The sequence below is a fragment of the Petromyzon marinus genome, chromosome 48 (assembly GCF_048934315.1).
Source record: "Petromyzon marinus isolate PM22_M1 ecotype Great Lakes invasive population chromosome 48, UKy_Petmar_22M1.pri1.0, whole genome shotgun sequence".
NCBI classification, from domain to species: domain Eukaryota; kingdom Metazoa; phylum Chordata; class Hyperoartia; order Petromyzontiformes; family Petromyzontidae; genus Petromyzon; species Petromyzon marinus.
In genome coordinates this window covers 8,146,539-8,160,705 of record NC_133714.1, presented here as the reverse complement: position 1 = coordinate 8,160,705, position 14,167 = coordinate 8,146,539, and the positions used below count along the sequence as shown (strand labels likewise).

The 14,167-nt window shown below is 53.4% G+C and overlaps 1 protein-coding gene across 3 annotated transcripts in view; it reads left to right on the top strand.

The window, feature by feature from the left end:
- IPO9 (importin 9) overlaps nucleotides 1-14,167 on the top strand; it is an 87,370-nt gene that overhangs the window by 30,887 nt on the left and 42,316 nt on the right. For all 3 annotated transcript variants that reach the window (XM_076074512.1, XM_076074511.1, XM_076074513.1), the window contains exons 11-12: nucleotides 5,633-5,731; nucleotides 6,889-6,995. In XM_076074512.1, coding sequence (XP_075930627.1) covers nucleotides 5,633-5,731; nucleotides 6,889-6,995 — 206 coding nt within the window. The remainder of the gene's footprint in view (nucleotides 1-5,632; nucleotides 5,732-6,888; nucleotides 6,996-14,167) is intronic.

Genomic DNA, 14,167 nt, shown 5'->3' with positions numbered 1-14,167 from the left:
CTGCCCCTCACACGGTGGTGGCTAGAACATGGAGCGGGGAGGTTGATTGAACTCGATGGGATTACTGATATGGATGCTGATCTGTGTATGTACTTACGCATGCTGAACTTCTCTCGCACCATACACAGTCGGCCGTGCTGATCGGAGGTGAGAGCAAACACGAGAGGTCACTCAATTTCGATTCGCCCACTCATTTAGTCACTCGCTCACCCACCTAATCACTCGCTCGTCCACTCGGCAGCTCACCCACGAGTTATCTTATGCACTCGCCCACTCACCCACCCACCCGTTCACCTTGAGGGCGGTGGCTACGGGCTCCAACGAACGGGCTGATTGAACTCGATGATGTGGCAATCAGGCGGTCGAGTGATTCGGATATATCGACCTGTGAGAGCAGAACACAAGAGCGGGCAGGATGGCCTCTTTCCGGCAGATACGAGGCGGTCTTGTTCTGCCCCCCCCCCCCCAAGAATGAAATGAAATAACAAAATAAACGCAGAAAATAGAAGTTGTAACGATGCCACCCGTGTCGCCACGTTTGATGAATTGCCGCAATTCCAGGGGTCACAATTCAACTCGGGGGCGGATTGTTTATTTTTTTGCTACAGCGATTGTTGCATGATATACATGTATCTACAGCGGTGTAATCCTGTAGAATTCCGAAGCGGTTTAAATCTCATCGGATATCAGAGTGCAGTGAATCGGTAGAATCCGTATTGGTGTGAATCTTCAGAATGTACTACTCCGTGTGAATGTAAGTAGTTTACGCTGCCATGAAACAGTTTGAGTCCCCCCTGCGCTTTAATGCGAGAGTCGAAGGGGTGCTGTGTGCCTGTGTGAGACCAGGTTTATGTAACCGCGTTGGCGCTGGGCACAAGATTGGGGTGCCTCTCATGATCTAGATAATAATACTACGGAATACGGTGTTTTTTGTTGAATGTGTGTGTACGTATGTTGAACTTATTTTGTATATGCGTGGGGAACGGAAGGTAGTGAATTGCTGCACTGCGCTTTGAACCCGTCGACCCAAGTTGAATTCCCATTCTCACGGTCCAATAACAGTGGTGAATATATGTTGTAGTTTAGAGTTATACTTAGAATTTTAATCTAGATTGTATTGTGATTGTTATTGTGATCTAACATCCAACTGGAATTTTTGCACATTTTTTGTACGCAGCATAAACATATTGGTGCTTTTTCCGGAAGATTTAATTATTTTTATAGAGGATGTTTAAATTTGCGTGCAGTAAATTTTTAATGTCTCTTGTAATTTTATTGTCTGTTGCGGTTGCACCCGAATCAAGAGCCGAATGGCTCACAGGGTAAAACCAAATAAATAAATAAACCGGTTCTGGGCCTCCCCTAGGTCAATTCAGCCTTAAACGAGTTCCTTGTGTAGTGTGCAAACACCAGCAATTTGGGGAGCTAAAGGTGGCCGGGCATGTTATTGGCCACCCCACCTCCTTGTGTGCCGTGCCAGCCTTCATAGGTGCTCGCGAACAGCACTCGCCCCCAAAAATCTGTTGAGGCCATGAGGGGTGATCTTTGTCTTTATGTACGAACATTTTCTGGCACCCTGGTAGACATTAGCCACGGTTACAGCCAGAGGTTTATGCTGGTCTGTCACGTGCAGCAATGTTGTCCGGTTTTCTGTCGCAGGCAGACCTGGCTGATGCTAACACTCGTGTTCCCTGGGTCCCCCTTTCAAAATGTGTTGAGATGAAACGCGACGTGAAGCACTGTGAGATTTCCCGGCGTATACGTGGGCGGATCTAACTTGCTGTTTTAAAAAAAAGTTTCGCTGGCTGGACGGCTGGCGCGCGGGCAGGCGAGTGCTCGGTGGTGACGTCACACCTCGCCCCCCCCACCCCACCCACCCTCTGCCCCAGCCATGCTCGTCCAAAACCAAATCATTGTCATCTTTTGGACTGCGTGAGGTCTCGTTATTCCCGCAGCTGTAGGATCCATGGATTCAAACGCAAAGCCGAACGCCGGCGTCCGTCGTGCGACATCAGAGGCGCGCACGCTCGCTTACGTCTGCACCTGGGGCTCCGATGAATGATTAATGGGGGTAATGTGCACTCCCCTGGGCGGTTTCTCCCGCGAAGTGTAACCCCTGTGGTGACCAGCGCATGTCTCCGTCTCTCCCCGCGGAGAGAACGCCTCGCTGGCGGAGTTGAGCGCGAGCGTGCGCACGTGTGTGCGTGTGTACCGTGCGCACGCACGCACGCGTGTCTATCGTGTCATATGGGGAGCGGTAGTGTAGCGGTTGGCGCGCTACGCTACAAACACGGTGACTCGAGTTCGATTCCCGCTCACCGCCAACACCAGTGACGATTATCTGAATCGGTTCTAGGCCTCCCCGAGGTCGACTCGGCCTCAATTGAGTAGCTGGTGCGATGCGTAAACATCGCCACTAGGGAGACAAAGGCGGCCGGGCTTGGTGTTGGCCACCCACCCTCTTGTGCGCCGCTGCCGGCCTTCAGAGGTGCTTGCTAACACAGCACTTGCCCCAAAAGTCCATGAAGGCTACCCCGGCAGTCTGTGTCTTGTGTATCGTGTGCACGTACGCTGGCCAGGTGGCTCAGCCGTAGCACGACCGGATCACAGTCGACAGGTTTGGAGTTCAACTCCTGCTTTGGTGGGAATGGGCGGGGGGGGTTGACTTGGTCCGTAATATTTTCGAGACGTATGCGGATGCATTTCAGCCCTCTCCCGAAGGATCGACGCGATGGGACGGGGAGAAGGGAGATGGAATTAGAAGTGCAGTGGATGGCTGATGTTCTACTTCTATCCGCGTGAATGGATTCGTGAGGGGTGACGAGGTCACGTGTTGGGACGGTGGGTGAGGTGGTACTGTGGGGTGGGTAGTGAGGTGGTACTGTGGGGTGGGTAGTGAGGTGGTACTGTGATTGTGAGTGAGTGAGGTGGTACTGTGACTGTGGGTGAGTGAGGTGGTACTGTCACTGTGGGTGAGTGAGGTGGTACTGTGACTGTGGGTGAGTGAGGTGGTACTGTGACTGGGTGAATGAGGTGGTACTGTCACTGTGGGTGAGTGAGGTGGTACTGTAACTGTGGGTGAGTGAGGTGGTACTGTCAGTGTGGGTGAGTGAGGTGGTACTGTCACTGTGGGTGAGTGAGGTGTTACTGTGACTGTGGGTGAGTGAGTTGGTACTGTGACTGTGGGTGAGTGAGGTGGTACTGTGACTGGGTGAGTGAGGTGGTACTGTCACTGTGGGTGAGTGAGGTGGTACTCTGCCTGTGGGTGAGTGAGGTGGTACTGTGACTGTGGGTGAGTGAGGTGGTACTCTGCCTGTGGGTGAGTGAGGTGGTACTGTGACTGTGGGTGAGTGAGGTGGTACTCTGCCTGTGGGTGAGTGAGGTGGTACTGTCACTGTGGGTGAGTGAGGTGGTACTGTGACTGTGGGTGAGTGAGCTGGTACTGTCACTGGGTGAGTGAGGTGGTACTGTCACTGTGGGTGAGTGAGGTGGTACTGTGACTGGGTGAGTGAGGTGGTACTGTCACTGTGGGTGAGTGAGGTGGTACTCTGCCTGTGGGTGAGTGAGGTGGTACTGTGACTGTGGGTGAGTGAGGTGGTACTCTGCCTGTGGGTGAGTGAGGTGGTACTGTGACTGTGGGTGAGTGAGGTGGTACTCTGCCTGTGGGTGAGTGAGGTGGTACTGTCACTGTGGGTGAGTGAGGTGGTACTGTGACTGTGGGTGAGTGAGCTGGTACTGTCACTGGGTGAGTGAGGTGGTACTGTCACTGTGGGTGAGTGAGGTGGTACTGTCACTGTGGGTGAGTGAGGTGGTACTGTCACTGTGGGTGAGTGAGGTGGTACTGTGACTGTGGGTGAGTGAGGTGGTACTGTCACTGTGGGTGAGTGAGGTGGTACTGCCACTGTGGGTGAGTGAGGTGGTACTGTCACTGTGGGTGAGTGAGGTGGTACTGTGACTGTGGGTGAGTGAGCTGGTACTGTCACTGGGTGAGTGAGGTGGTACTGTCACTGTGGGTGAATGAGGTGGTACTGCCACTGTGGGTGAGTGAGGTGGTACTGTCACTGTGGGTGAGTGAGGTGGTACTGTCACTGTGGGTGAGTGAGGTGGTACTCTGCCTGTGGGTGAGTGAGGTGGTACTGTGACTGTGGGTGAGTGAGGTGGTACTGTCACTGTGGGTGAGTGAGGTGGTACTGTCACTGGGTGAGTGAGGTGGTACTGTGACTGTGGGTGAGTGAGTTGGTACTGTGACTGTGGGTGAGTGAGGTGGTACTGTGACTGGGTGAGTGAGGTGGTACTGTCACTGTGGGTGAGTGAGGTGGTACTCTGCCTGTGGGTGAGTGAGGTGGTACTGTGACTGTGGGTGAGTGAGGTGGTACTCTGCCTGTGGGTGAGTGAGGTGGTACTGTGACTGTGGGTGAGTGAGGTGGTACTCTGCCTGTGGGTGAGTGAGGTGGTACTGTCACTGTGGGTGAGTGAGGTGGTACTGTGACTGTGGGTGAGTGAGCTGGTACTGTCACTGGGTGAGTGAGGTGGTACTGTCACTGTGGGTGAGTGAGGTGGTACTGTCACTGTGGGTGAGTGAGGTGGTACTGTGACTGTGGGTGAGTGAGGTGGTACTGTCACTGTGGGTGAGTGAGGTGGTACTGCCACTGTGGGTGAGTGAGGTGGTACTGTCACTGTGGGTGAGTGAGGTGGTACTGTCACTGTGGGTGAGTGAGGTGGTACTCTGCCTGTGGGTGAGTGAGGTGGTACTGTGACTGTGGGTGAGTGAGGTGGTACTGTCACTGTGGGTGAGTGAGGTGGTACTGTCACTGGGTGAGTGAGGTGGTACTGTCACTGTGGGTGAGTGAGGTGGTACTCTGCCTGTGGGTGAGTGAGGTGGTACTGTGACTGTGGGTGAGTGAGGTGGTACTGTGACTGTGGGTGAGTGAGGTGGTACTGTCACTGTGGGTGAGTGAGGTGGTACTGTCACTGGGTGAGTGAGGTGGTACTGTGACTGTGGGTGAGTGAGGTGGTACTGTCACTGTGGGTGAGTGAGGTGGTACTGTCACTGTGGGTGAGTGCGGTGGTACTGTCACTGGGTGAGTGAGGTGGTACTGTGACTGTGGGTGAGTGAGATGGTACTGTAACTGGGTGAGTGAGGTGGTACTGTGACTGTGGGTGGGTGAGGTGGTACTGTCACTGGGTGAGTGAGGTGGTACTGTGACTGTGGGTGAGTGAGGTGGTACTGTGACTGTGGGTGAGTGAGGTGGTACTGTGACTGTGGGTGAGTGAGGTGGTACTGTGACTGTGGGTGAGTGAGGTGGTACTGTGACTGTGGGTGAGTGAGGTGGTACTGTGAGTGTGGGTGAGTGAGGTGGTACTGTGACTGTGGGAGTCTTCGTAGCACTCCACAGGTGCCTCGGCGAGGACCGTCTGGCAGGCTCAGCGAGCCCCCCAGAGCGTGCCATGACCCTCGCCATGCCATGACCCTCGCCATTGCCGTGACGCTCGCTGTGCCGTGATGCTCGCCGGGTCTTGGTGCTCACCGTGACAGTTGCCGTGATACTCGCCGTGCCGTGACGCTCAGAGTGCGGTGACTCCCGCCGTTCCGTGACGCCTGCCGTGCCGTGACGCCCGCCGTGCGGTGCAGGTGAAGGTGTGGACGGCGAACCCGGAGCAGTTTGTGGAGGACGAGGACGACGACACGCTCTCCTACTCTGTGCGCATCTCTGCTCAGGACATGCTGCTGGTGAGGGGGGCAGTGGGGGGCACGGGGGGGGGGGGGGGGGCGAGGCAAGCCGGTGGCCCTGGTGGGGCTAATGGAAAGGGTTACTACGGCAATCGGTGTGTCGGTGGGTGATAAGGACACGGAGAGGACGCTCGTGCGTCATGTGTCTCTCTGTATGCGTGCGTGTGTGTTTGCGTGGGCATGGCTGTCCGCGCGTGCCTGCGTAGGGAGTGGGGTGCAGTGGTTGGTGCACTTTGCTATGACCCCGATTTGATTCACGCTCAAGACCAATTCCAGCGGCGAATACTTTAACTGGTCGTGAACATCCCCTAGGTCGACTCGGCCTTCAGTGAGCACCTTGTGCGGCATATTAAGCATCAGCACTGGGAAGACAAAGGCGGCCTGGCGTGGTGTTGGTCACCCACCCATTCGTGTGCTGTGCAGGCCTTCATAGGTGCTCGTTAACAGCATCGCCCCAACAGTCTGTTCAAGGCAATTCAGGGGATCTTTGTGTGTGCGTGTGTCTTTTGAGTATGCATGCATGTGTACGTGCATGCATACATTCGTGTTTATTTGTGTCCATGTCTGTATGTGCGTGTACGTATGCACACAAATGTTTTATTTGTGTATGCCTTTGTGAGTTGGCGCAGTTAGGAGCACAGTTGGTGCATCTGTCATTCACCTCAGTAAGTCCAACTCACAGCGCCTGAGTCTGTCCCGTGACCTCCAGCCAGCAGCGAGAGCCTTCTGCACTTCACGAGACGACTTCAAAGCGCACCTAGCCTGGCCCAAGCGTTGTAGTGACGTCACTTAAAAAAAAACGGAACTTCCTTCATTTTACCAGGTAAGGCCCACTGAGCTATGTAGCTCTTTTTCAGAAGCAATCAGGCCACAAATGATAGCCCAACGAAGTGGCTTATCATCACGTCGCAATTTATAGCAGCCAAATGCTCTAAAACACATTGTCGTTGATTCTAAATGTGGAGGGAAAACCAGAGGACCCTGAGAAAAATCCACGAGACCACTCCAAATATACAGCAGGCATCAGGGTTGGGATCAAACTCACGACCTCCTGTCTACCAGGTGAGGTAGTTAACATCTCTCCACCATGGCGAACGGCGGCTGTTGTTGATGCGTGTTTGTGCGTGCGTGCGTTGCGTTGCCTGCCTGTGCTTCAGGCGATCATGGCGGAGTTTCAGGGCGACAGCGCAGCGGCGCTGGCGGCAGCGGCCACGCGGCACCTGCAGGAGGCGGAGCAGGCGCGGAACGCCGGCAGCTCCTACTGGTACGATCGCGTCCGTTCGGTGGCGGGCTGCTCTGTTACCTTAGCCACAGTGCACGGTAGGAACAGCAGCAGCAAGCAGCGTGATTCGCAACCTTCCCCCCCCCCCCCCCCCCTCTGTACGACGAACAAGGGCCCGTGACTTGCCAGGCATCGTTTCCCCGTTACCTCTCCGCTGCTGTCGGCCTGAACTACAGCTCGTGGTAGAAACTCCCCGCTGCAGCGGTGACTCGCAACCTCCTCTCTATACCAAGGACCAGGGCTGTCGTTTCTCCTTTGCGGCCCCCCCCCCCCTCCACCGTATCGCTCTTCGCTCCACCGTGCACTCCTAGATTGAAAACGAATTTCTTTAGAACTGCTTTTGGTGTTTGTTTTGTTGTCAACTGCTTTTGGTGTTTGTTTTGTTGTTCTTCCCCTGCACCTCCGATTGTCGCGGTTAGCTAGGTACGGCGCGAAAGAAGTTCCGCGTGATTACATACAGCTCACGGTAGAACTCTCCTAAGCAGCAGCGCGTTTCACAACCTCTTCCTCTCTATGCCAAGGGCCAGGACCGTCATTACCAGGCCGTCGGGAATGTCACCCCTGCTGCGCATTCGCAGCAGCAGCAGCAGCTTTGAATCTACACCGACTTTTGAGAGACACTTAAAGGCCCCACCTCTTTCTTAAAGGCCTCCACCTCGTTGGATTCCCACTCCCGAGCAATAACAACGGCGAATATCTGAACTGGTCCTGAGCCTCCCCGAGGTCGGCTCAGCCTTAAGTTAGTTTATGGTGTGGTGTGGAAACATCGCCACTGGGGAGACAAAGGCGGCCGGTTAGTGGTGTTGGCCACGATGCCCTCTCGTGTGCCGTGCCGCTTTCATCGGTGCCGCTGCTGCTCGCCCAACAGCGCTTGCCCTCACAGTCTATGAAAGCCTTCATCGGAGGTCTTTGCCTTATTTTGTCTGTGTGAGATTTCGTATGGCTTGTGGTTATGCAAGGGAATACATGCGCGTGCACCCCACACGCGCGTGTAATTGCGTGATTTTGTCTGAGAGTGTGAGTGTTCACGCGTGTGTTGATTGCGTGGGCGACGCTTGTGCAGTTCGCCGGCGTGCTTGAACGCATGTGAGTGTGTTAAGAGTGTGTGTGCTTCTGTGTGTGCGTGTGTGTGCGTGTGGGTTCACTTAGTGTAGCGGTCAGCGCGTCCCGCTACGAACCCGGCGACCTGAGTTCGTTTCCCGCTTACGGCCACCGACACCGGTGACGATTGTCTGAACCGGTCCTGGGCCTCCCTTAGGTCGACTCCACCCCCTCGTGTGTTGTGCCGTCCCTTCATTTCATTTTTCATTTCAGTTTCATTTATTAGGTATAACCCTGTGAGCCATGCGGCTCTTGACTCGGGTGCAACCGCAACAAACAAAAACATGAACAAGAAACATCTTAAAGTGACTACACGCAGCAGAAAAAAACAGGGAAAAACAGCAAAAGTCTTACAGAAAAAACACCGTATTTCAACGCTGTTTGCAAAAATCCCAGTGGGATGCAAGTCAACCAATAACAGCCATAAGACAATTTAGATTAAAGTTATCAGGCTAACTCTGTACTACAACAAACAAATATGGCTAAACCAAAACGTTTTCAAAATCATCAAAATAAAGCTATAAAAACAATGTAACAGTGATCATAGGAACTGTGATTAAAATTTTACAATAAACGATATACATAACATGTACGACCAAACTTTGCAGCCATAGCAGGCTGCATGAGTCACTCCATAACAGCAGGGAGTATCAGTAGCAGTATCCACATTTTTCAATACACCTTTAAAGATCAGCACACTACAATCAAAACTCCCGCTACGAACCCGGCGACCCGAGTTCGTTTCCCGCTTAGGTGCTACTCGCTAAAACAGCACTTGCCCCAGCATTCTGTTAAGGCTGTACGGGGGTGTTTGTGGGCTCACGGGTACGCTGCTGAACTCGCGGTGCCGATCGCTGGGGGGTCGTGGGCCGCGAGCGAACGAGCGAGCCACTGGCGCCTCCTCGCTGTCACTCCCGTTGAGTCTGACCGCTTGAGACGTGGCGTCCGCGCTTGGGAGTTTTGCTTGCGCGCGCTCACACGCGTGTGTGTATATGTGGTGTGCCTCGCTACGAACCTGGCGACCCTAGTTCGATTCCCGCTCACGGCCAACACCAGTGAGCATTATCTGAAGCGGTTCGACCTCCCTTAGGTCGATTCGTCCTCAAATGAGTACCTGGTGCAGTGTATAAATCGCCACTCGGGAAACAAAAGCGGCCGAGCGTGGCGCTGACCAACCCAACCACCTCCTTGTGTGCCGTGCTGGCCTTCATATGGGCTCGCTAACAACAACACAATGACAATATTTTGTCGTTGTTTGTGGGGCTGTGCGATAATGTGGAGCGTGTGAACCCAGTGTGTGTGCGTGTAGTCTGGGTAGGCGTGCTTGAACGTACGTCTGCTAGTATGTGGCCTGGGTTGAGGACGTGCATCTGAGAGTGTTCGTTTGCATGTGTGTCTGTGTGCGTACCAAGACGGTGCGGTCAAGGGATGGCTCCCTATTGCTCAACCACGTTATGTATGCTGATGATTTGGTAATAGCTGCTCAGTCAGAGGAGGAGTTGGAGACGCTGCTGCTGAGACTGGAGCGTGCCACTAAGAGGTGGGGCCTTACCATCAGCCCCACCAAAACTAAGCACCTGTCTGGGTATTTTGTACCATCGGACACTCCACCCCCACAACTCCCAATCGGTGATGGGGCAGTTGTGGAGAGAGTGGAGAGTTTCCCATACCTGGGCAGTGTGCTTATGACTGGCTCCAGTTTAACAGCAGAGGTCCCACTCCGAATCAGTCGAGCGACAATATCTTTTCATCGGTTGCGTAACGCTGTGTGGAAGCTACCTGGTCTGTCGCTCCGCACTAAGCTTCAGGTCTTCTCGGCCACGGTCATTCCCTCCCTTCTCTACGCTTGGGAAACGTGGACCCCCCTAATGGAACATCTTCGCCGGTTAGAAACATTTAGGCTGGCCTGCCTACGATCCATCCTGGGTTTAACCAGACTGGATTGTGTGAGGAGCTCACAAATCCTTGAAAGATCTGGGCAGGGTCCCATCGGTGAGCTCCTCCGGCAGGCAAGGCTGCGATGGCTGGGTCATGTAGCCCGCATGCCCAGCCACCGCATGCCGAAACAGCTTTTGTTTGGCCGGATTGAGGGAGCTAAGCGGGCGCGGCACGGGCTAGAGAAGAGATGGAGTGATGTGGTACAGGAGGACGTGGAGCTGAGTGGACTTGTCGATGACTGTTACCAGCGGTGTCAAGATCGGCCTCTGTGGAGGAGGCTCGTGAAGGATGCTACTGGGCAGTTGGAGGCAGTCGCCCTCCAACAACAACGGAGGGCGGAGGAGCGACGCTCAGAACAACGAGCGGAGCGCCGGGTGGCTAAAGCACAGCAGGTTGGCACAGTAGGGGGCACAGGTGGTGCATCAGCCAGTCATCTCAGTCAGTCGACCCGTGGCACCTGGGTCTGCCTCGTGACCTCCTGCCAGCGGGCGTTCGACACTTCACGTGGCCTCAGGGTGCACATAGCCTGGCACAAGCGTCGTGGTGACGTCACCGCCACTTAGTGGCGAATGGCGGTTGTTGTTGTTGTATCAAGACGCGAGTGTGTGAGTGCATGCCTTTGTGGGTAAGTGAGTGAGCGAGAGTGCGTGTGTGTGTGTGCCAGTGTGAGGAGCGATAGTGTCGCGGTTAGCACGCTGCGCTATGAATCCCCGCGACCTGAGTTCGATTCCCTCACGGCCAACACCGGTGACGATTATCTGAACTGGTCCCGGGCCTCCCCTAGGTCGACTCGGCCTCAAATAAGTACCTGGTGTGGTGTGTAAACATCGCCACTGGGGAGACAAAGGCTGCCGGGTGTGGTGCTGGCCACCCACACCCCCTTGTATGTCATGCCGGCCTTCATCGGTCCTCGCGAACAGCACTTGCTCCAAAAGTCTGTTAACTTCTTACGGGGGATCTTTGTCTTTTACGCGTGTGTGTGAGTGAGCGAATGAGTGCGTGCGTGAGTGTGTGCGAGTGAGCGCGTGCGTGAGTGTGTGTGAGTGTGTGCGAGTGAGCGCGTGCGTGAGTGTGTGTGATCGAGCGAATGAGTGCGTGCGTGAGTGTGTGCGAGTGAGCGCGTGCGTGAGTGTGTGTGAGTGTGTGCGAGTGAGCGCGTGCGTGAGTGTGTGTGAGTGAGCGAATGAGTGCGTGCGTGAGTGTGTGCACTGTCATGTCGAGCTGACAGCCCTGCTCGGACCACCCATCACTGGACTTGTCACTCTGGATTTCTCGAAAAAGAGACATGCCTTGCCCTAACCCAACTTGCTCATTCTTTTTCCAACTATATATAAAAACACGTATTTATAAATATATACTTTTTTTGCACAAACGCAGAATGTGAAATTATTTTCTGGATGCGTTTGCCTCTCGGCCACTATTGTGCACGGTCGGGTGGCTCGTTTTGATTATTTCTTGCCGAGTGCCGAGGCCGGCATTGTGTGGCCCTGCCTTCAGATTGCCGCCGTCTTCGAACCACCCCCCCCTTACCCCCCACAGATTGTCTTTTGTTGTCCCTCGCTCGCTCGCTCACTCGCTCACTCGCCTTGTGGTTCTCCCTCCCCTGGCTGGCCGGCCAGATCCGAAATCCGTCTCATTGCCAGCGAAAATCTGTCGCTTGCAAGCTCCTAATGTCGTGCCGCGAACGGCTCTTCCCCCTCACAAAATCAGTCACCGCCACCCGCCCCTCACCCCTCACCCTTGAAGAGTGGGCAGCTGCACAACGAGCGTCAGACCCGTCAAGTTACATTCGTGTATTTTCACTGAATTTGGAATAAATGTTTTAATGTTCAATTTGGGATCTTTTCCTCCCAAATGTATTCACCGTTTGCGCTCTCGACGTCGCGTTCCCACGGGGGGATCCGTCCGGAATCTCTCGTGGAGACGGCGCGAGCCCCCCCCCCCCTTCCGCTACCCCCCCCCCCCCTTCGCCCTGCTGTGTCAGAGATCGGCCTACAGAACTACTTCCAAAGCCCCATCGAAATACAGTGAGGGGAAAAAAGTATTTGATCCCCTGCTGATTTTGTACGTTTGCCCACTGACAAAGAAATGATCAGTCTATAATTTTAATGGTAGGTTTATTTGAACAGTGAGAGACAGAATAACAACAAAAAAATCCAGAAAAACGAATGTCAAAAATTTTATAAATTGATTTGCATTTTAATGAGGGAAATAAGTATTTGACCCCTCTGCAAAATATGACTTAGTACTTGGTGGCAAAACCCTTGTTGGCAATCACAGAGGTCAGACGTTTCTTGTAGTTGGCCACCAGGTTTGCAAACATCTCAAGAGGGATTTTGTCTCAATCCTCTTTGCAGATCTTCTCCAAGTCATTAAGGTTTCGAGGCTGACGTTTGGCAACTCGAACATTCAGCTCCCTCCACAGATTTTCTATGGGATTAAGGTCTGGAGACTGGCTAGGCCACTCCAGGACCTTAATGTGCTTCTTCTTGAGCCACTCCTTTGTTGCCTTGGCCGTGTGTTTTGGGTCATTGTCATGCTGGAATACCCATCCACGACCCATATTCAATGCCCTGGATGAGGGAAGGAAGTTCTCACCCAAGATTTGACGGCACATGGCCCCGTCCATCGTCGCTTTGATGCGGTGAAGTTGTCCTGTCCTCTTAGCAGAAAAACACCCCCAAAGCATAATGTTTCCACCTCCATGTTTGACGGTGGGGATGGTGTTCTTGGGGTCATAGGCAGCATTTCTCCTCCTCCAAACACGGCGAGTTGAGTTGATGCCAAAGAGCTCCATTCTCATCTGACCACAACACTTTCACCCAGTTGTCCTCTGAATCATTCAGATGTTCATTGGCAAACTTCAGACGGGCATGTATATGTGCTTTCTTGAGCAGGGGGACCTTGCGGGCGCTGCAGGATTTCAGTCCTTCACGGCGTAGTGTGTTACCAATTGTTTTCTTGGTGACTATGGTCCCAGCTGCCTTGAGATCATTGACAAGATCCTCCCGTGTAGTTCTGGGATGATTCCTCACCGTTCTCATGATCATTGCAACTCCACGAGGTGAGATCTTGCATGGAGCCCCAGGCCGAGGGAGATTGACAGTTCTTTTGTGTTTCTTCCATTTGCGAATAGTCACACCAACTGTTGTCACCTTCTCGCCAAGCTGCTTGGCAATGATCTTGTAGGCCATTCCAGCCTTGTGTAGGTCTACAATCTTGTCCCTGACATCCTTGGAGAGCTCTTTGGTCCTGGCCATGGTGGAGAGTTTGTAATGTGATTGATTGATTGCTTCTGTGGACAGGTGTCTTTTATACAGGTAACAAGCTAAGATTAGGAGCACTCCCTTTAAGAGTGTGCTCCTAATCTCAGCTCGTTACCTGTATAAAAGACACCTGGGAGCCAGAAAGCTTTCCGATTGAGAGGGGGTCAAATACTTATTTCCCTCATTAAAATGCAAATCAATTTATAATATTTTGACATGCGTTTTTCTGGATTTTGTTGTTATTCTGTCTCTCACTGTTCAAATAAACTTACCATTAAAATTATAGACTGATCATTTATTTGTCAGTGGGCAAACGTACAAAATCAGCAGGGGATCAAATACTTTTTTTCCCTCACTGTACGTCTTCATCCGCGCTAGCGGCACACGATTTATCTGTGTACGAGCCGGTGGCTTCCGCTCTACGAAAATGTAACGGTGGATGTTGTTATGTTATATATTTGCCTGTAGGCCGTACGCGAGCGGATGTCGTCTGCTTGAGATGACGCCTGCTGGAGACGACGTGCGTTGGCCACGTTCCGGTGGACGTGCGCCGTGTAGGTGACGTGCCATCGGTGACACGTTCTCTCGGTGCTGTGGATGTCGCGCGTGCCGTAGGCGACTTATTCCGATGGGTATCTGCCGGTGGATACGTGCTGGACGTGACTTGCCCTGGTGGTCACAATCCTGCTAGACGTTGGATATGGTAGTTGGCGATCTGTGCTGATGGACATGCGCTGTGCATGACCTGTGCTGACGGTCACGTTCTCTCGTGGAAATCTGCTGGAGGACACACGCTGTAGATGCTGAACTGAATTGGTGGACAAGTCCTGGTGGTGGACACGTGCTGGT